The 22,113-nt window shown below is 39.3% G+C and overlaps 1 protein-coding gene across 5 annotated transcripts in view; it reads right to left on the bottom strand.

The window, feature by feature from the left end:
• SLC39A8 (solute carrier family 39 member 8) overlaps positions 1-22,113 on the bottom strand; it is a 70,435-nt gene that overhangs the window by 27,398 nt on the left and 20,924 nt on the right. For 3 of the 5 annotated variants that reach the window (XM_070614151.1, XM_070614149.1, XM_070614150.1), the window contains exons 3-6: positions 20,827-20,989; positions 10,730-10,899; positions 8,229-8,351; positions 7,563-7,730 (exon numbers count right to left, since the gene is read on the bottom strand). In XM_070614151.1, the coding sequence (XP_070470252.1) occupies positions 7,563-7,730; positions 8,229-8,351; positions 10,730-10,899; positions 20,827-20,989 (624 nt within the window). Of the gene's footprint in view, positions 1-3,518; positions 3,555-7,562; positions 7,731-8,228; positions 8,352-10,729; positions 10,900-20,826; positions 20,990-22,113 lie in introns of all 5 variants that reach the window. The other 2 variants (XM_070614148.1, XM_008528952.2) reach the window with 1 other exon arrangement.

The following is a 22,113-nucleotide window of genomic DNA, read 5'->3' as shown; positions in this document are numbered from 1 at the left end:
ACAGATAAACTGGACTTATGAGTACATAGCTGAACAACTCTGAGAGAGAATCTGTGAAAATATCATCATTCAAATGGCAAGCTGAACTGGGCTTTAAAGTTTTATTCCACTGAGCAAGAACAAATGTTTCAAGTTCTCTTAGGCAACGTGACAGAAGGTCAATGGCGGGCTTGTGAGCATTTACATTCAGAAGGCTGTCTTTACTAGCAAGTAGCTTCAAGTTTTAAAAATCAAACTTTAGTTTCTAGGAAAAGCACTCAACTTGTAAAAAAGATAAACAGCAGAGATGAGAAAGCATGGAATTCTACGTTTTATCCCCTCATTTTGTTACTTTATCTCAGTGGAAAACACAAACAGATTCAAAAGCCTTTATGGCCTAGGAGAAGAGCCCTCTTCTAAATGATGATCTGTAAATAATTAAGCAGACAGATTTAGAAGCTAATCTCAGAGGAAGGAAAGTTGAAGTGACAGGATTTGATGGGATCACTATGATTGAAAACTAAGAAAACAGAAGAAAAAAAATTGGTGAATGGAAAAGGGAGGGAAATATATAATTATCACATGCATATAATGTCAGACACATCGTTACATAGTTGACCCATAATAAATTATTTAATTTTCACAAAAATTCATTACTGTAAGGGTTTTTGCTCCTCATTTTACAAGATAAGCAAAGAAAGGCTCAGAGATGTTAAATAATTTTCCCCAAATCACACAACTAACACATCTTACTGCTAAGACGTGACACTGGCCCATGTAACTCCAAGCCATTGCTGCCTCCTCCACACCCAGCTGGCCTGCAAGGAAAAGGAGATCCAGAGAAAGCAGCAGGAAAGCAGCAGCTAAAATGGCAGAGGAAGAAGGATGGCACCACGTCACAGAAACCACCTACTGAGTAATTCCAAGAGGCAGCGAGGATGCTCCAGTGAAAATCCACCTTTACGTTCCTAGCATTCGGCCAGTAATAGGTTCTCAAATGTTGCTAAGCTACAGGAATGCCTCAGACAGAGGGAGAATGAGTGTCAGGAACATAGAATCCTGCCTAGAAAAATCACTTGTACCATGCCAGAGAGAACGTCAGAGAGGAGGAAGTGATTTTTTTTTTAACTACACACGATTTTATATTTGAGGAGATGATGAAAAGGAGAAGGGAGAGCATGGAGGCTGGTCGGCAAATGGGAATAATAGGCTGGGTGTCACAGGGTGACAGTTAACCACATGGGTCTAGGAAGCAGGAGGTCTGGGTTTAAATCGTAACTTGGTTCCTGTGAATCTTGGCTAAGTTACTTAACTTCTCTGTACATCAGTTTCCACATTGTTAAGACGGAGATAATAATTGTACTTACCTCATAGGGTTGTTACTTTGAGGAGTAAATGAGTTAATATCTGTAAAGCCCTTAAGACAACATCTGACACATAGTCTTATCTCAGTATTAGCTAGTCTTTCAAGAAGATGGACAGTGTAGGGAAGGAAAAGGTTTGAGAAATCTTGGGGAGTGCAGAGTCAGGAAAAAAGAAGAGGGTAGAAAAGACTTGAGCATGTCTGTAGACATGGAGAGAAGGAGAGATTCAGGAAAAATAAATGAAAGCAGAAAGAGACTACGGGAAAGATAAGCACATTTGGAGGAATTGGCCTAAAAAAGAGAAAGGGTACAAGTTGTCACACAAAAGGGAAGGTGGAGGGCAGATGAAGACACAGAGCAGTTTTCAAGAGGTGACAGATGAGGTGAGACAGCAAAGTTCACAAAGAGTCCAAATAACGATCTCAGTCTTCTCAGTTGAGGAAGAAAAGGCAGGAGTGAGAATTTTGTGGAGTGATGAAAAATTTTTAGAACAATTATTCTTGAAAATACGAAACAATGTTCACTAGAGATGAGTAAAAAGTGTAGTGTGGGCTCATTCAGAGTGGATTCAGGTACCAATTTTCATGACTTTGGCAACATAGAGTAGAGCCAGATAAAATGGCCTGTAGGGGTGAGGAGGCACAGAGATGGGTCCAGGGAGACAGCATTTTCCACCAGCAGCAGACCACCCAGAATTCCTCCTCATGACTGCGGAGGGGCATTGTCTGCCTTGAATTAAACCAGCTTTTCTGTAAGCAACAATCAATCAAGATCAATGAAAAGCACTTCTTATATAATTTTATTACTTACATAGCTTTCAATTTTAACTGATTGTTATTATAACCACATACAGGAAAGTAATTTATTTCTGGTTTTAAATCTTGTGATGTTCAAAAACTATACGATTTTAAATAGTAAATAGGTCTTTGGTGAAATACGCCAGACTGGACATACATATTTATCTCTAGTTCCTCCTGAAACTCCCTAAAATAAAAGAATAAAAAAGGCCATAAAGCCACCTGACAGAAAGAATAGAAGATGATATGACAGCATTGAGATAATTATCTTGGAAGATGAAAAGAAGAGGATGAGTTCTAACTGATTTCACAGAGGAAAAAAGTGAACAAGAAGCAAAGTGATGCAGGGCCCAGAATCTCAGAAAAGTTTAGGAATTGGAGGCGCTAAGTACCTCTAAAGGTAGTGGGTAAAGAGTGGAACTGAAAAGAAGAGAATTAGTTGTAAGTTTATTTAGGGAGCAATTAGAACCCCAGATCCTGGCTCCCAAGACAACACAGCAAGGCAACCACCCCGAATGATGACCAGAGACCTACCCTTTGGGGAAACTGAACCAGAAAGACCCCAATTCAAGGATACAAAGCAGACTGAAGACTGGAGTGAATACAGTGCCCAGGACAAGGGTATTAAGCCAAATATTCACAGTGCCCCAGTCTTTTCCTTCCACCCTACTTCCCACCCCTAGGCAAGAGTGGAGAAAACCAACGACCTGAGAGAAGAGACCAGTAGATAAGCCCCACACACACACACAGAGCTTCCAATAAGTTTTTTCTAACTCATACTTAAAAAAAAAGAACACTTTCCACTTTTCTGTAAAACATTACTGTATAGTATTATATAATATTTCAGTTATGTTAGAGAAGGGCATAAAGTCTGTCTGTTCTGTCCCATTGACATATTTCCAGTACTTAGAAGAATGCCAAGCAAATATTAGGTACTCAATAAATACTTGATCCATGAATTAAGTGTATTTAAAATCTGTTGGACATGGAAACCCAAGCACCTCACAAATGTTCTCTTTCCAGTTGTAGAAAAGTCTCCCTAACATCCATACACTTAACAGCTAAATTCCACTTCACTGCACCTCATTTTAAACAAAGAATTCACCTTAGGCAACTTCTAAAAATAGCTCATATTAATTTTTCCTCTTTTAGAAAAATAGGTGGATCATATCACTTTCTATTTAGTAGCATCTATTTTGAATGAAAGCACAAGATGATTCATTTAGAGCCTGATCACAGACAACATGAGGGCTGGCTCCAAGGTCACTCGAGTCGCCTTGAGGAGCTAACACTGCCCAAGTACCTGACATCCCTAAGGAATCAACACCTAATAAACACAGTCCTTCCAAAGCTGTAGACTCAGGGGAAAAAGACCCACCTGCTGCATAGGTACTGAAGTGGCTTCTCCTTGTGTCTACACAGAGAGAGAAAAGAACACAGTAAGCGTCACAGGTGAGATGTGAAACCTCACCGAGTGGCAATGACTGAATAACTGGAGAAATGGAATTCTGTGCTCCCCTTCTTCCCTCATAACTGCCTTCTTATCATCTCCCTATTACCCCTATCTTTCTCCAAAGATGTGCCCGCTCCTGCGTGCACACACACATGCACACACTCGCCACACGGACTGCGGTGCCTAACATTTATTGGGTCTGGAGCAAGGGTACAAAGGAAATCTCATATCATTTGTCTAAATATTTAAAAGTTACAATCAAGCCAACAAATTGTTAAATAAAATAACTTTCATATCCTCCTACTGTGATAAATATGCTTCCATGGCTACAAAATTTTTAAAAATATGTGTAAAGCTATGGTTTTTATATGACTGAATATAGACAAAATACCAAAGACAATGAAACTTAAATATTATTGCAGATCTGAGTATTCTGTGATGGGCCAGAATTGTTCGTAGGAATATTAATAAAGACATTCATAAGTCATACATTTTAATTATTCTATAATATTTCTTTTGTTCTTCCTACATTCCAGAAAAATCAAGACTCATGCTGTTAAAATCTAGATTGTCACATAACTTGTGTTCTATTGATAGCAATGTTAAATTAGACTACTTTTCTTAACTCATTGTAACTCTTAGTTTCTTATTTTCAATTTGGAAAAACTTCACTGTGTTGAAGTGGTAACAACAGAAATCATCAAGAACATTCTTAAGGCAATACTTGGACTCAGAAATGAACCATGAATTTTATGTCATTCATGCTCTATCATTGTAATGGGGTCACCCAGATTAAATTATTTTTATCATATAAAATAATAGAAAATACTTTAATTTTATTATTAAAATCACTATCACTTATATTATAATACCTACTGTCTCTGAAAACATAATCTAAACACTTAGGGTATTTCTTAAATTCTATTTCTTTCAATTTTTTTAATGTAACATAAAGAGAAAACAAAAAATAATATATTGCTCAATTTGATTAAATCCCTCTTCATTCGAGACTATATCTTCAAACAAAATGACCAGAAAATAGTCTCCATGAGAAATTAGTGTCGGGAATATTTACATGGCTCACCTCAAGGCCTGACACATGGCTGTCACACTGACACCCACATTCTCTGCCTTCAGTTGGACTTCTTACTCCTAGAAGGATACTTCCAAAATCCTAGCTTCATTCCACCCACTCACGAGATTGGTAGTTTACCAAGGTTTACAATTCCACAGACGTTTCTATTCAGAATATTGAAGGAAGTGTGCCACTGGTCTCCAGCACTGATGTTGCGAAGTCTGATGCCATTTAGCTTCCGGTTCCCTTGCACGCGACCTGTTCAATTATTCTCAAAGCTTTTAGAATATTCTTTTCCCTGATATTTGTATGGCTGGCTCTACTTTCTCATTATTCAGCTCTCCGCTGACCTCTTAAGGGGCCTTTCTTCATCAATCAAAGAAGCCCCTACATGTCACTCCCACATCACCATGTTTTATTTTCATCAATGTATTCACCGCTACCTGGTATTTTCTTGTTTTATTCTTTTCTATATTGTCTATTTCTGCTGAATAAACTGTAAGTTCCATAAGAATTCATTTGCTTCTAAGAATTCCCAGTGCCCAGGACAGGAGCAGGTACTCAGCACACGTTTCCCGAACAAATGAATGAAGGCCTGTACACTAGCACAACCACCAAAGCAGAGTAAGAATGGCTCTCTGATTGATATTTCTAAACTATGTAAAACAAGATCATGTCTAGGACCCCATCTTTGTCACAATGCTTATATTTACTGCAAACATGTCTTCTGGCCATATTGAACCATAAACCAGGAGCCCTAAAACTTTACAACTAAAATCAAACTTTTGAGAAGTTTAATTTATTTATCCTTAGAAAGCAATGCTCTTGGGCCAACTTATCTTCTTCCCCCTAAAAAATTAACATTTATTAAGTTAAGAGTTAATGTCATCATCTTGATTCTAGTAGAGCAGTGGCATGAAGAAGGCAATCCAGAGAGGAATATAGGGCGCAGGTCAGCCTCAAGAGGCTTCAGTCCTGACCCGAGCCTCACCATCCAGGAGCTGTGGCCCTCAGTGTGTTATTTAACCTCTCTAAGCCACTGTGTCCTAATTCTAACAGTCCTTGTCGCCTAAGCTATTATAAGGCTATAACCAAGATCATTCATCTAAAGTTCTGGCAGAGCCCTTGAGAACTTAATAAATGTTAGCTGTAATTATTACAAGAAATTATCTATTTGAACATTTCCATATTCTTTGCAAAATCTTGGCTGAAAGCATCATTCATTACACCGCATGAAATAATTTCCTCTCTTAGCTTAGCACTCACATAAAACTACCTCCTCAAACACATTCAAGATTCTCCTGAACCAGGGGGAGAAGGATGCAATGAATCATGTTCGCTTTCCAGAAGGGAACTCAGGTCATTTTCCATAACAACCTCCTCCAGGTATCTTTTTTAGCGTTTTTTTTCCCTTAGCTGACTTTCCTTTCGATTTTACTTTTAATTGTCCTCTTTTATATTATGTTTAACTTTGTAGCTTGTGGATCTGTCATTTACGAGCTGAGTGACCCTGGAAAGGCTATTTAACATCTAAACCTCCATTATTTTTTATGCTTTTTTTTTTGGTGAGGAAGATTGGCCCTGAACCATCATCTGTTGCCAATCTCCTCTTTTTTTTTCTCCCCAAAGCACATAGTTATATATCCTAGTTGTAAGTCATTCTAGTTCTTCTATGTGGGACGCCACCACAGCATAGCCTCATGAGCAGTGTCTAGGTCTGTGCCCAGGATCCAAATGGGCGAACCCCAGGCCAAAGTGGAGGGTGTGAACCCAACCACTCAGCCATGGGGCCAGCGCCTAAAGTTCCACTTTCTTAATCTGTCAAATGAGAAACATTGTGGACACCAATGACCCCACCATTCCAGCATCCCTTTTTAATAACCACTCCTCTGCTGCATCCATATATTCCTTTGGGGCCATACAAGGGACCCAACCCTCTAAGCACTTAGATTAGTCTAGAAGTGGACATCTAATTCAAGCTGGACCAAAGCTACACTTGCCAGGAATTCTGGATTTAGGACTAGGGTCAGGTCAATGTCCTTCTAGTAGCTGAAATTATAAAACATAAATCTCAGGAGTTGCTAGTGGCTCTGCTTCTCACTTATCCACAAGCTGGACCACAGTGAAAGAAAAGAATGACTCTAGGGTGCAGGGAAGAGAAGGAGAGGGAGTCCTCGTGGTTCTGGTGGTTCCCAGGTTTCTGCTCTCCCTGTAGCTTGTCATTAGACAGCCTGCTATCTTTCCAATTAACTCTCCTTTTTGCACACGTAATTTGTGTTTGATTTCCATCACTTGAAACCAAAACAGTTCTATAGAAAGCAGAAAATAATCCATACTTTGAAAAGTTGTTATAAAAAGTAAATGAGATAAAGTACTTAAATGCCTGCCTAGCATATTACCTGGCATATAATACTTGCTCAAGAAATGATACTTATTAATATTATTTAGAAGATGAGAATAAAAATTCTAAATCAATTAATTAATGAACACCATTTTAAAGCTCACAAATCTTTCTTCTTGCAGTTTCAAAATCACTCAAAGGGATTCTTTGGTTTTTGGATCTTCAAAGAATTGCAAAATAAGAGAAGTGCTCTGAATTAATCTTGCTACATATTATTGTACAAATCTAAGTGATTCTTTATAGTTAAACAATCTTAGAGAACAGTGAAGCCTGAGATTCAGTAACCCACGATTGCTTGCTTAACTCACTAGTCTGGAGTAAATATATGGAGGGAAAGTGGAAAAAGAATGCAGACTTACATTCCACTTATCCCACATACACAGGAATAAGTCTGACACGTTTAAATGTACAAAATACTGACTTGGCTGCATTCACAGCAGTCCACATAGCATGAAGCATGCTGTCCAGTAAAGAGAAAAGGGAATCACCGTACCTGGAGAGAGACCACACTGACATTATCAAAAGGGATGTGTCCATTAGGCTCAGTGACAGCTGGATTTGCATAGCAAGTCACACCGTTGATGGCAGGTAACGTTTTAGGTTGATGAGTTTTTTCTTGAGAAGGACCAAAGTCATCATTTCTAAAGTGGGTGTGATCATTCTACATGGAAAAATAGCACAAGGAAGAAGAGGTTGTAAGAAGGAAAAATATGACTCACAGACAAGAAAATAGGGAGCTTAGTGCTTTTAATTTATAAGGAAAAATTTTTATGTCTATTCTGTATGTAACGTAACCCTTTTAGATTTATAAAATATCTCTCCCTATCAATGTATCCTCATTTATTAGATCCTTTTGTTTCTGTTTTTTCATGTTAGGGTACATCTACCTTCTTGTTTTGATGAATATGAATGGAATACAAGTTATGCACATCTGTTATTCAATGTTAAACTGTTAGTACTTTCTCCAAATTCTACAATATTAATCAAATGTTTCTCTTATACCTATCAATATATTGATTCTTTTCTTTCTTCTCACATTCATAAGCCTAATAACTGGACAACTTACATAATTCTAAGAATAAAATTCCTGCCTTTATTTGCCTGTGTAAAGTATCTTCAGTGGGTAAAATATCAAACGTTTTAAATAAAGTCCATTTACCTGCCCATATGTCTTTAACAACATCTTAAGCATTCTTTCAAAGAAGAAAAGTAAGTAAAATCCACCAAACACAGCAACTGCTTTCTCCACATAGTTGTCAATTTTGGGATTGAACCCAAATGCCTGAGGGAGAAAAAAAGACAATTCAGGTAAAACCAAAGAATTTAACTTGATTTCTAGAAAATGAGATCAAAATTTCTCAGTATACAATTTTCACCAAAGTTCTAAGTCCATCTTCACATTCAAGTAATACTGGGAACTTACCTGCCAAAATAACGAAACAAAAACTCTGAATTTGAGCAACCAAACTGAAAGAGATGGCATAGAAGTTTTACAACCAGAGGAGATTCTATTAAATGAAGCCCCCTGGGTATTTCATAGTTTCCTAGCTATAACACCGTCGGTAATATTTGCCTTGAAAGAGTAAACTTTTGGCAGTCAAGATGCAGCACTGATTCCCATATTAATAAGACAATATTAGATCTAGGTAATGAAGATAAATGAGACATTGATTATCCACTTTCTCTAAAAGTAATATATTTTCCCACCATATCCAGAGTGAAATTTTTAAGGCAAATATGGCAGGCCACTTGGATTACTGCTTTTCCAAGAGAGATGCTCTTGAACCTAGAAGATCCTGATAAGTCCTAAAGAGATAAATAAATCAAGGCCTGGGCCCAAGAATAAAGAAGGAAAGATTTAAGATACCAGGCTCACACACACACACACACAATGATAAGAATGAAATAATTCATCGTTTAAAGGACATTGGGCAAGAGCTGGAGTTTGAAATTATAGACAGTCAAGGTGTCCTAACAGACAAGAAATGGACAAGCAAATAGGAGGAGAGAGTAATAGGTGAAAAGTCACAGCTTCACCCCGTCGCACACAGTGCACATCTCCCCTCTGAACAGCAGTCCAGAACAGAGGGTGCTTGGGACTTTGTTCGACATCTGTCTCTGAGAAGCCCTCACAGCCACATCTTCATTTGAGTGACTTCTCTGTGCCTATTTATACAGTGCAAAAACGGTGTAAAAATACCGACTCCATATACCTAACACAAAGGTTATGAAAGAGCAAAAAGAAAAGAATTTTGCCAAAAAAGAAGAGATAACTATCTATGTAAATTTGAGGTATTATTACAAAGATGATTCTTTAGTGTTTAATAATTCTCTGATCACATCCATAATCCTCTAATTATCACAGAAAGGCAAAATAATATCCATAAATGCTGTTGAAAGTTTATTTCCCTGAGAGACATTTTTATGTATTACTACATTTTCGATAAAATAGAAAACCTCAAAATCATAAATATGGAATCTCCAGTCCACATACAATACTAGTTTGTTTAATTGAATTTGACCCACAAATCAGATGACTGAATAGATACATATATAATATTATATTATATTAAATGTATTGCATGTGTAATATTACATATAATATATTTTTATCAGAAAATCTGTATTGTCATCCTAGCTTTGTTACTAGCTGATTGTATAGCTATAATCAAGTGATTTAATCCTCTTGGATTTTAATTGTTTTCATCTTTACCATCAAGAGTTTGAAGCAGATATCCTCCTAGGTCCTTTCTAGATACAGCAACAGTAATAAGAATAAATCTAAGACTCTAAGAAGTTATATCCCCATTTTCGCATACAGCTGCGAAAACTGAAAGAAGCTTCAGCTATAATTTCCTAAACATCCGAGATGAGGCAGGTCCTCCCTCCTTGTCGGGGCGCCTCCCTCCTGCTCTGTGCCTGCAGGGGGCCAGCCCGTGTGCACGTGCATTTCTCTAGTCCCCCTCTGTGGCTCCCTCCTATTAATGTCTCTTTCTCTTTCCCTTCTCTTTTCCTCTCACTTATTCTCCCTCCTGTGTCTCTCTTCTTTTTATGGCCACAATATAGATTTGAAATAAAACATATATATTATTTGTTGATTAATTGAATAGTTCACTATAGTCAATGTTCAATAATACATTTTATCAAAGGAAAAAGTAAGCTGCTGTTTATCTATTGGCCCTCAACTGATTTTGTTTCCCCATGGTCAAAAAAAAATGAAAAGATTTGCCAACTAGGCTCTAATTTATGGTCTAGTCTTCTTTTGCTGTAGTAAATATGAGGGAATTTTGTGGTACATCTTCAGTAAATTTGACATTGCATGCTCTTTAGAAAAAATAGAAATAATAAAAGTGTATAGAAAAATTAAATTTGCCAAATGTGAGACAGAATAAAGTGTTCAGGCCTTCGCAGGCGTCCTGGAGCTGTCTGAGCACGTCTTGGTGGCTGGCCTCCTAGAATATTGATTTCATCTCTGACACTGACATCCCCTGCAGCTTGGGTAAAGCTTTTTCATTTGCTGTGATTCAGCTTTCTCTGACCCAAAACACTATAAAACAAATCATAAAATCCTGTGAGAATTATGGAGGCTCAAAATGTACAAAGTGCTAATCCATTTAAAAGAAACAACTGTTCACAGAAACAAATAGCCAACATCCTTACCTCTGGAATAAGTTGGAAAATTGCGTTTGAAAACAGAGTTCCGATAGCCAGCCCCACAAAATAGGTCAAAATCTTAGGGAAATAAGATTTCTTTATCAGTGGAGTCAAAATCATGCCAAGAAGAGATGCCAGGTTAATGATTGTCACTGACAGGAATCCATATCCCCAAACTGTGGATCAGAGGGAAAGAGCAGAAATTAATCAAAGGAGCCAAATGAAGTCTTATGCTTGAAACAAATTTTCTTCTTTAAAAGCTTAAAGCAGATAGCTTCTTTAAAACAACAAAATTGACTCAATGAAAATTATATAGAAAACTGAGAACATAAGTATAGCATAATAAATACTAAAAGTGACACTGCCTATGCTTTCATCAGTCCTAAATCATCATATCGGGATCAAAGAATTTTACAGCTTGCAGGGAATTCGGAGAACATCTACAACAGTGACAAACAATCTGAGGCCCACAGGTTCCAAGTCACGAGTGTCATCTATGGCTTAAGGCCTAGTGTAAAATCCAGCCTTTCAGAGGAACACAGAGGCAGTGGAGGTTTCACGGAAAAGGTATGGGACGATGGGTGGAGGGCAGGGGTGGAGATGGGTGGGGTGAGCTGGCTTCAAGGTGACCATAGCTGTTGACACTGAGCTTCATAATCACTGGTCTGCAGGCGCCTGTGGGGAGCACCTCCTGGGGAGCAGCACCTCAGCCCCCAGCAGGGGCCTCTGGGGAGCCAGCGCAGTGAGCCCTCAGGAAGGGGGTGCCCAGGGCAGGAGAGAGCGGCTACATGGCCCAGCTCACTCTCGGTTAAGGCAAAAATATCCTCTAGAGTGGACACCCTGGGGACAGAAGGAGGTGGGACATCCTTCATCTCTCTATCCCCAGGCACCGGCACCCAAAAGGTGCTTAATAACCATTGCTTAGAACGAAACGAGCGAATGTTCCCCTAGGCTCGACAGCTAAGGGCACGTGTGACCGATTGCCTTTGGGCTTCAATTCCTCCCGGTTATCCTAGAGGGGTTGGTGTAAAGACACGATGGGAAAGAAGTGAAACATACTGTGTGAATAGAACAGTCACAGATGGCAGTGCAGGCTGACACGCAAACTGGCCCCTGGAGCTGTACAACACGTGGCTTTGGCTGTGGCCCCACATTGTGCACAAAGGACAGTGTGAGAGACTGGAAAGCTGCCTCTGTATTGCCACTTCTTTAAAATGCCAAGAAAACATTCTTAGATGTTGGGCCACTTTTCTCACTGACACTACCAGCAGAACACCATATAACACCTAGCGCTGACTGAGTGCTGGCCACGAGCCAGGCACCGTGCAAGCGACTAACACGCCTTAATTCACTCGACCCTCATAAAACCCTCTGAGGTAAGAGCTGCTATTACCTCCTTCACACAGCTAAGGAAAACAGAGGACGTGGAGTTCAAATGAGCTGCCCAATCACGTGGGCAGAAAGCTGAATTTTGAGCCCAGATAGCCTGGCTCCAGCACCCATATTTCTTAGCAATATGCTTCATTACTCCTGTCGAGGTCATCTAGTTTTTAAAAAGGGACCTAACAAAACTGTAAACATCTTATATTGTGCTCCATGAATACAAGATTGCTCACCATTATTCTAGTTCGAGCGAGTCCATCTACAAATAAACAATCTTAGCAAATGTTTATGGAGCCCAGTATGCGGACCAAACCATGGTTCCTGCCAACAAGGAGCTTGGATCTCTTGTTTGGGAGCTAGGAAATGTGCAGGCAACACGTACACAAAGCACTATAATGTAGCCTGTGCTGAGCACCCAATGAAAAGGACAGATAATAAATGTTACTATGTTACCACAAGCATCGTCACAGCACTGACCATGACTTTATCTTCTCTAGACACTTTCCTATCAGTCCCAGACTCCTAACCATACCCTACAGAGTCATCTCACTGGACCTACAAAGCTCTATCTCATTCCCATTTATTACCTTACCATCTAAAACAATACTACCTACCCCCCTCAGACTTTCCAATTAAGGAAAAGTTCTCAATCGCACATCTTCCTCCAAGGGTATACCTACGCGTAGTTTCCCTTAACACAAACAGCCTTCTATCTCATTACTAGCCTACCTGCATTCATTCATTCAACAAATATTTATAATCTCACTGGGTAGACAGGATACACACATGTTGAAACTAAACGAAAATGCAGAGAAATTTTTGAGTACCAAATAGAGGCAAAGCCACATACATTCATATTAAACTCAACACCTTCTCCTGAGAAATCCTGCTCACTACGCTTGTTCAGTATCTCCATAAATAGCAGAAACGTCAGGATCAATTTCAATTTCTCACTTTCCAGTCACTTCCAAAGATAACTGGTGACCAAACCCTACCAATTCTGCTTGAGATATCACTCACTCCAGCTTCTCCAACCTCATAGCCTGTGCCTTGAGTTCAGGCTCTCATCATCTCTCAGACTCCTCATCTGATGCATGATGACAGCTTTCTGTCTGGTTCCTCCACTTCCTTGGCCACCAGACTTATTATCCTAAAACACAGTTCTAATCATCTCACGCCCCTATAAAAAACTGCCCTTCGTAAACGGACAAGCTCTCCAGTGTTATTTACCCCCTTCTCAACGTGGCCTTGATGCAGACAAGATGTTTTCCAAACACAGAATTACCTTTGCTCATGGAACTTGTGGTTCTTTATCTAGAAATATCTTCCTATCTTCATGGCCAGGGGAACTCACTCATGGCTCTCCAGCTCACTCCCTGAGCTCCTCTGTGAGGCTTTCCCTGCTCCTCCAGGAGCAGTCCCTTGTCTGCCAAGTTTCCCATAGCTTGTTTGAAGGTCACTGGATCACTTACCATTTCTTGTGTGCTACGGTAATTTTATCACATATATTTGTCTATACCACACAAATTATGAGATTTTTAAGAGAAAGGCTATGTTTTATTCATCCTCAGTACCTAGAATATTGCCTAGCAAATAGCACATACTCTTTGATGAATGAATTAATGAATAGCATATTTCAAGTTGCAGCCCAGAAATCTTGTCAAAAAAGTACCAGTTAATTTCCTTACTCAATCTTTCTAAGCTTCCTGACCACTGTGCACATTTATCAGAACCACGTGGGGACTGCAGGAGCGGGAGTCATCGCAGCCCACGCACACTGCATCGCTTCCTCTTCTTGTGCTGTTGGGACATTATTCAGGAAAACAAGATCCATGTGTCCACTCGACTGGGGCAACAAAGAATGAATTAGTATAAAGAGACTCCTTGGACCTCTCGATGGACACACAGGAGTCCCTCTTACAGTCTGTTTCAGAAAGGATCCGTTCTCTCTGCTTCTTACTGAACTTGAACAGATTTTAATAAATTTCCAAGGAATATTAGTTAATAATAACTAACATTTATTGAATGCCCACTATGCATTAAGATTCTTCTAAAAATTTCACCTATTTTAACTCATTTAATTCTCCTATTTCATCGTTTTTACAAAAAATAATAAAACCAGTTAATGGAGATCGTGGAATATAGTAAGTCTCCAATAAATGCTATTTTCAAAAAAAACAAATTAGTAAGTATAGCATCATATAAATTTTGGTCCGTTTAGCTCACTGTTATACAGTGAACAGACGGCAAACCAGCTGTCAGAGCCTGGGAGCTCCTCCCACCTCAGGTATGGCACCTCGAGGAAGGCACTGACCCTCTCTACAGCTTGACGCGCATCCTCAGCTGCATTACTGACTGGACAATGTGATCTCCAGAGACACCACAAGTAAAATTCTATTGTTCTTACCTATTATTTGAATTAAACAGCATTCTGTGACCTCATCAAAAAAATTTTGAACCGTTAAATTATTGCTAAAACTTAATCTCCCAGAGAATTTCATTTACCATCAGTTTATTGCACGCATCAATACGAGTTTATAAAGCACCTGAAAGGCAATTTCAGGATCACGAAATGTGAGGCCTCTCATAAATGAGACTATTTTTCTGCCCACTGAAACATCTGCATAAACGTGTTCATAAAATCCTTGCATCATGACTACTTCGGATTACTTTTATTTTAGTTTTTGATTCCCTTGAATGAGCTCAGAATTGACTCCATATTAAGTGAACAGTTATATCAAGAATCTAGTGCATTTTGTTATGTAAAAAATCATTTCTTTGTAGGAAAAAAAGAGGCTAACACAGGGGCCAGGGGATGGAGTGAACCTATGAACACATGAGAATAGAAAAGTCACATTCTTCCTACTCCGTGCCAGGCGCTGTTCCGGGCACTCGCATATATTAACTCATTTGACACCCCCAACAATTCTGTAAGGAAGGCACTGTTATCATCTCCACTTTACAGAGGAGGTAACTAAGGCACAGACATTAAATAAGTTTCGCAAGATCACGCAGCTGCACCAAAGTAAAACGATTGAGATATTACACCAAATGAAGGAATATACTGCCAACTTAAGCATCTTAGAATAGTAAGAACAAGTACTCTACTAATTTCTCTAATTCTCCAGAAACTCTTCTAGATATTATCCTACCCCATCCCCCAGACTCCAGCCCATTTCAATTCCTAGGACAATGTGCACCCTAAGAGGTGTTTCTCTTTTTATTGGGGCCTCTGTCCAAATATTTAGTGCCTTTCTGATCTTGTAACTGTTGATTTTTCCATTTTATGACTTTGCAGTATTGACCTTAGAATTCTCTCACTTCCTGCTTCCCGCTTTCCTGTTCACCTCCTGACTCCTGAGATACAGTAACTTGGGAATTAGGGTTAAAAACACTTTTGAATATCAGTGATTAGCCTGCACAGAGTAGGGTATTTGCTTTTTCTGAAGCCTGACCTCCTGTACCCAGAATTATGTACATGTTAAGTATGTTTTATTTAACAGACACACATGGTACTAACTACATGACAGGTAATATTTGTAATGCTTTACAAATACAAAGTTATTTAATTGTTATAGCAACCCTATGAGAAAGGTACTGTTTTAAATGAGAAAACCGAGACAGAAAGACATAAAGTCATTGCCCAACGGAGCTGGAAAATTACCGAGTTGGGCTTTGGGCCCAGGTGGGCTGACTGCAGAATCTGTGCTTTTACTATGCTATATTATTAGTCAACGTTAGTATAGAGAGCATTTGGTGAATTTGCTTTCGACTGTAAAGTGCAAAGTGTATTAAAGTTAAACAGACTCACAGAAATATAAACACAGTCCAGAAAAAACAATTGCTGAAATTATTGTTATTCACAAAATAGCTAATTATACTGATAAGCTCTGGTTGGTGATTTCTATTCTTTGTATACGTGAATACAGAATGTTTTTAACGTCTTCCTTTAGGTCTGTTAATAGTTGCTTTATGAATCTTGGTGCTCCTGTGTTGGGTGCATAGATATTTATAAGCGTTATTTCTTCTTGATGAAGTGTCCCTTTGATCATTATATATTGTCCCTCTGTGTCTCTCTTCACCTGTCTTATTTTGAAATCCACTTTGTCTGATATGAGAATTGCAACACCTGCCTTTTTTTCCTTGCTATTTGCTTGAAGTATTGTCCTCCACCCCTTCACCCTGAGTCTGTGTTTGTCCTTGGGGCTGAGGTGTGTTTCCTGGAGGCAACAAATTGTTGGATCTTGTTCTTTAATCCATTTTGCCACTCTGAGTCTTTTTATTGGAGAGTTCAATCCGTTCACATTGAGAGTGATTATTGATGCATGTGGATTTAATGCTGTCAATCTGTCGCTCATTATCTTGTTTTCCTGTGTTTCTTTTCCTGTGTGCTTTAGATTACCCATTTAATACTGCAATTTCTTATGCTGGGTTTCTTAGATTTTTCCTTATCTATGATTTGTGACTCTGTTCTGTACTTTATTTTAGTGTCTACCTTGAAGTTTGTATTTAGAATCTCGTGTATAATATAGACTATTCTCTGGTGGTCTCTTACCTACTTGACCAATACTGATTTAGACCCTTTGCTCTTCCCCTCCTAAATAATTATTTTCATTTTTTATTCCAGGTCATCTTATTAATTTGTAGAGTGCTAAGATCGTCCTTGTTTTGGTAGTTTCCTTATTTTTACCCTAATGCTATAGTTGAATATTTGCTATCCTGTTCTGGTTCTATCCATCGGTCTCCCTAGTCTGTGGATTGTGTCCCCTTTCTCCCTTTTTTCTTTTTTCAAGTATGAGAGCCTTCTTGAGGATTTCTTGTGATGGAGGGCTTTTAGTTACAAATTCCCTTAACTTTTGTTTGTCTGGAAAAGATTTAATTTCTCCCTCATATCTGAAGGAAATTCTTGCTGGATAGAGTATTCTTGGCTGAAGGTTTTTATCCTTTAAAGCTTTGAATATGTCACTCCATTCTCTCCTAGCTTGTAGGGTTTCTGCAGAGAAATCCGCTGACAGTCTGATAGGGGCTCCTTTATAGGTTATTCTCTTTTTTTTCCTTACTTCCCTGAGTATTCTTTCCTTATCATTCCTATTTGCCAACTTTACTATTATGTGCCTTGCGGTGGGTCTTTTTACATTGACAAATCTAGGAGATCTAAAACCCTCCTCTACACACATTTCTCCATTGATCCCTAGATTTGGGAAGTTCTCTTCAATAATTTTGTTAAGTACACTTTCTGCTCCATTTTCCTTTTCCATATTCTCGGGAATTCCTATGATCCTTATGTTCTTACTCCTCATTGAATCCATTATCTCTTGGAGATTTTCCTCATTTTTTTTTAATTCTTAGTTCTCTTTCTTCCTCTGACTGGCGCCATTCAGCCTGTCTGTCCTCGATTATGCTGATTTGCTCCTCTATGTTGTCTACACAGGCATTCAGGGAATCTGTATTCTGTTTTATCTGGTCCATTGTGTTTTTCATCTCAAGTAATTCTGTTTGATTCTTCTTTATGATTTCAATCTCTTTTGTGAAGTAACTCCAGAACTCGGCTTGTTTCTCTATCTTTCTCTCTACCTCATTGAGTTTTTTGATTATAGCTGCTCTGAATTCATTATCACTTAGTTTACCTAATTCCAAGTCCTCAGGACTTAATTCTGTGTTTTTATTGTTTTCCTTCTGGTCTGGGGCTTTTATAAATTGCTGGATGGTAGAGGAGCGGTTTTTTCTCATGGTGGTAGAATTCAGTTGCAGTTACAGCCTGTCGCCACTAGATTGGGGTGGAGAGCGGCGTGTTAGCTCTCCGCCTTGGGGCAAGATGGCTGCGCCCAATGGCTTTGCTGGGGGGAAGGGCTGTTACTCTCACCTCCGGTCTGGGTTCAGATCAGTTCTGTTCTCTGGTCTCCCAAGGCCCTTGATTTATAGGGTCCCCGCGAATGGAAGCTTTCCCCCCGTCAGCGGGTCTCCACTGAATCAGCGGCAGGAGTCCTGGATGATCCCCCGGTCGCGTGGCCCCTCCCCCGCTCCTTCCAGATGCACGCCACAGCGATCGCAGACTCTAGGGGAGGGAGCGATGTTCTCTCCTACCTTTCCAGCGCCTCCGAAGGGGTAAAGCTAGGTTTATGATCTCTGCCTTCTTGGTATTGTAGGTCTCTAACGAGCTGGCATTATGTTTATTCTCTGAAATTCAGTTCTTCCAATCTTTTGTTGTTATTTTGGAGGGGAGAGAATCCCGGGTCAGCTCACCCTGCCATTTTGCTCCGCCCACTCTCTCGTGAATACAGAATGTAAAAGAGAACATGAGTTCTGAAGCCGAGAGAGAGCCTAATTTTGAACCTGATTATTTGACCTACCATATAAAAGTTGTGAAATCTTGACTAAATGACTACTCACTGTTCCTCTGTCTCCTTGGCTGTAAATGGGAATAGTAGTTCCTACATCATACAGTTGTACAAAGATTAAATGCATTAACATATGTAAAGTACTTGGAATAGCACCTGCCACATAGTAAGTACCACCTAAGAGTTGACAATTATTATTTTTGTCACGTTGTTGCTATTCCTGTTACGCATATAGAGAGAGATCAAAGTATTCATATATACACCAAGGAATCCAAACATTTGTAAAACAGCACTTCCTCTGTTGAGACTTTTCTTTTCTTCTCTATGTTTGCTCTCTTTATGTCCTCTATCCACACTCACATTAGATGAGCTCACCCAGACTAGTGGCTTCAAATGCCATCTCTGAGAAAACAGATTTCCAACCTCGACCTATTCTCTGAGCTCCAAATGTGTGCATGCCACTGCCACCTGGACATCTCACCTTGTGGGTGTATGTCAATGTCAAACTAATTATGTCAAAAATTATACTCCTGAGGCCGGCCTGGAGGCATACTGGTTAAATTCGAACCCAGGGTTCACGGGTTTGGATCCCGGGTGTGGACCTACACACCACTCATCAAGCCATGCCGTAGTGGCGACCCACACACAAAATAGAGGAAGGTTGGCACAGATGCTAGCTCAGGGCCAATCTTCCTCACAAAACAAAAGAAAATCATACTCTTGATCCCCACCACTCGCTTGCTCCACAATAAACTGTGTGCTCCTCTCCAGCCTTCTCCATCCCAGGAAATGGTGCAGCCACCTATCCAGTTTTTCCAGCTCAGACTTTGATTCCTCTTTCTCTGCCCTCCATCCAATCCAGACGCGAACCATTTTAGCCCAGTTTCCAAAATCCATCGTGAATGTGCCCACTCCTCCTCACTTCTACTTCTCGCACCTTAGTCCAAGTCCCAGCCATCCTGAGCACCAACTCCCGGCAACCGCCTCCTGATCAACCTCCTTGCTCCTCCTCTCACCCCGTTACAGTCTATCCTTCAAACTGCAGGTGGAATGAGCTTTCACAAATCCAAACAAAATCATGCCACTCCCCTGTTTGGAACCCTACAGTGTCTTCATACCACATTCAGAATGAAATCCAATCAATTTCCCACACCCAGCAAGGCCCCTGGCCACCTCTGGGACGTCATCCCCTTCTGGTCTCCCTCTGGCTCACTAGGCTGCAGACACACAGACTTACTTGCTGTTCCTTACGCATGCCAAGCTGGTGCTCAAATTTATGCTGGCTGTTCCCTCAACCAAGAATTCTCTTCCCTAAGAGAAAATCTTGCCACGTCCCTCTCCTTCTCCTCAGTCAGGACTCTGTTCAAGTGAGTCTCATCAGAGAGGCCTCCCTTGACCTGTCTAAGGTCACACTCACCCACCGTTTCCTTCTATCCCGCACTTGCTTTATTTTCTTCATAGCCTTATTACTCTGAAATTGTATTATTTATTTGCTTGATTATATAAATTTTTATTATTTCTCTTCTTTACTACGTTGTAAGCCCAAATAGGCAGGGAGTTTTTCTTCTTGTTCGCTACTGAGTCCTCAAGACACAGAACAGTGCTTGGCATGTTGCTCAACAAACATTTATTGAATAAAAAGTGAACCAAAAAAATGAGAATTAAAATACCCATGCGGGACAGGGTTACAACTTGAGAATACCAAGAAATTGCACACAGCTAGCAAATAGTTTATCTCATTTGTGAAAATACCTCTCCTACATGTTTAAGTACGTGAACTATATACTAAGCACGCACTTCTTTTCCTAAATTTAAAATTTTTTTGCAATAGATTATTCCTTCAAAATGCAGTATCTATGGCAGTTTCATTATAAGCACTTTAAAAAGCCACTGGCGTCTTCTTTCATTTATGAAAATTAAAGCAATAATAAGTTAGCACCTGAAGATTTAATCTAGAACCACGCTAGTTCCCTTATCCATTTACTGGCAATTATAGAAAAATTGACAGATTTTAAAATAATATGATAAGCACAAGGTAATGGAAATTAACTGATCAATTATGAGCCAAATAGTTAATGCAATCTAATACACATAGCATAAAACACATTCTTTAAAATCAAGAATTGAGTTTGAAAGTTTTTAAGTGGTACCAAATAAAATTGTGATTCCACAAATAGAAGAGCATAACTTACAAAGCTTAGATGAGTTCTAATTATTCTTATCCTAAATAGTTCCAGAATATAAGTATTTTACCTAGGGATTCTATGTAGGTTAATTAAAATCAATAAATCAGAAAAAGAAATAAGCAGAAAGCATGTTAACTTCATTTCAGACTAGCCTATAAACTTTTCAAACAAATGGGAGAAAAAGCTTCCAACCTACCTTCGGAAAGACTTGGTTTTGCTTTGTGCTTGGGCCGATCCTCGCAAGGGTGAAAGTTCAGTTGTTGTAAAACCGCTGGACAGATGACAGAGAAGTCTGAGCTGGTTATCTGGGTAGCATTTGAAAAGCCATGAAGGGAAAAGATCTCTTCAGCTGATAAACACTGAAACAGGAGAAGCAAAGCAAACACATGTGTTCACGTGGCAAAGGCACACAAACACAGATCCCACAAAGAGACAGAATACTTCTGCTAGGCACACAGCAGTCTCTCGTTATGCAAAAGCCCACTGCAGAAATGCACAGACTCCTCAAACTGGCAAACAGCCCACACCTCTTTAAACCTAGAAACGAGAGAACAATAGCAAAAATCCCTCTTGGTCAACAGTCTACCTTTAGCAGTCAAAAAAGTAAGAACTGGTTTGGGGGTTTCCAAGGACCTTAAAGATACTGAAAGTGGACCAACAGCAATTCAAACAAGGGGTTTGAAGACAATTCTATATTCTCAATCTTCGTTCTCTGTTTTTCTTTAGTTTGAATGGATATTTTGTGTAGACTATTAGAGTGGCTGTCTCCAACATTTCTTTTAGACAAACATCTGGTTCCCTAACAGTTTCATAGTTAAGAAATTCATCTATCCTTCTAGATAGCAATAGTAATTCCAATATTTAAAAGTTGTCTTTCAATATTTTGGCATAAATGGTTGTTTTCTAAAATATGTATTATTCTCAATGATGGTAGGTAGCTTTTCTATACTGCATAAAGTTTTGAAAACAGTGCTGGGCTATTTAGAAATTCATTAGTTATTAATGAGGAATAGAATCTGTATTAGAAAAACATTCTCTGAAAAAATCACTTTTTAAAAGCATCATTTTACTCGGGCATATTTTAACCATAAACTATCTTCCACATACTTGCATTATTAGGAAGAATATAAAAGAAGTTAAATGTCTTTATTGCTAATAAGCATCATGAGACTTATACAGTGTGAAAAGTATCCATTCACTCAAATAAGAGAGTCTGTCTTTAATAAGTGCACTTGAGAAAAGTTCTTTGCATACTTCAGGCAATATTTAAACTCCACTAAGATCTTAGCTTTGTGCTATGGACTGGATTGTGTCCTCCAAAAATTCATATATTAAGGCCCTAACACTCAATATGATGTTACCTGGAGACGGGGCTCTGTGAGGTCATTAGGGCTAGAGTAGGGTATGAGGGTGGGGCCCGCTCCAGTTGGATTAGTGATCTTTTAAGGAGAAGCACCAAAGGGCTTTCTCTCTCTCTCTCTCT

This window comes from Equus przewalskii, chromosome 3, assembly GCF_037783145.1.
Source record: "Equus przewalskii isolate Varuska chromosome 3, EquPr2, whole genome shotgun sequence".
Lineage (NCBI taxonomy): Eukaryota > Metazoa > Chordata > Mammalia > Perissodactyla > Equidae > Equus > Equus przewalskii.
Note: the sequence above shows the minus strand (reverse complement) of the source record. Positions and strands in the feature narration are given on the sequence as shown.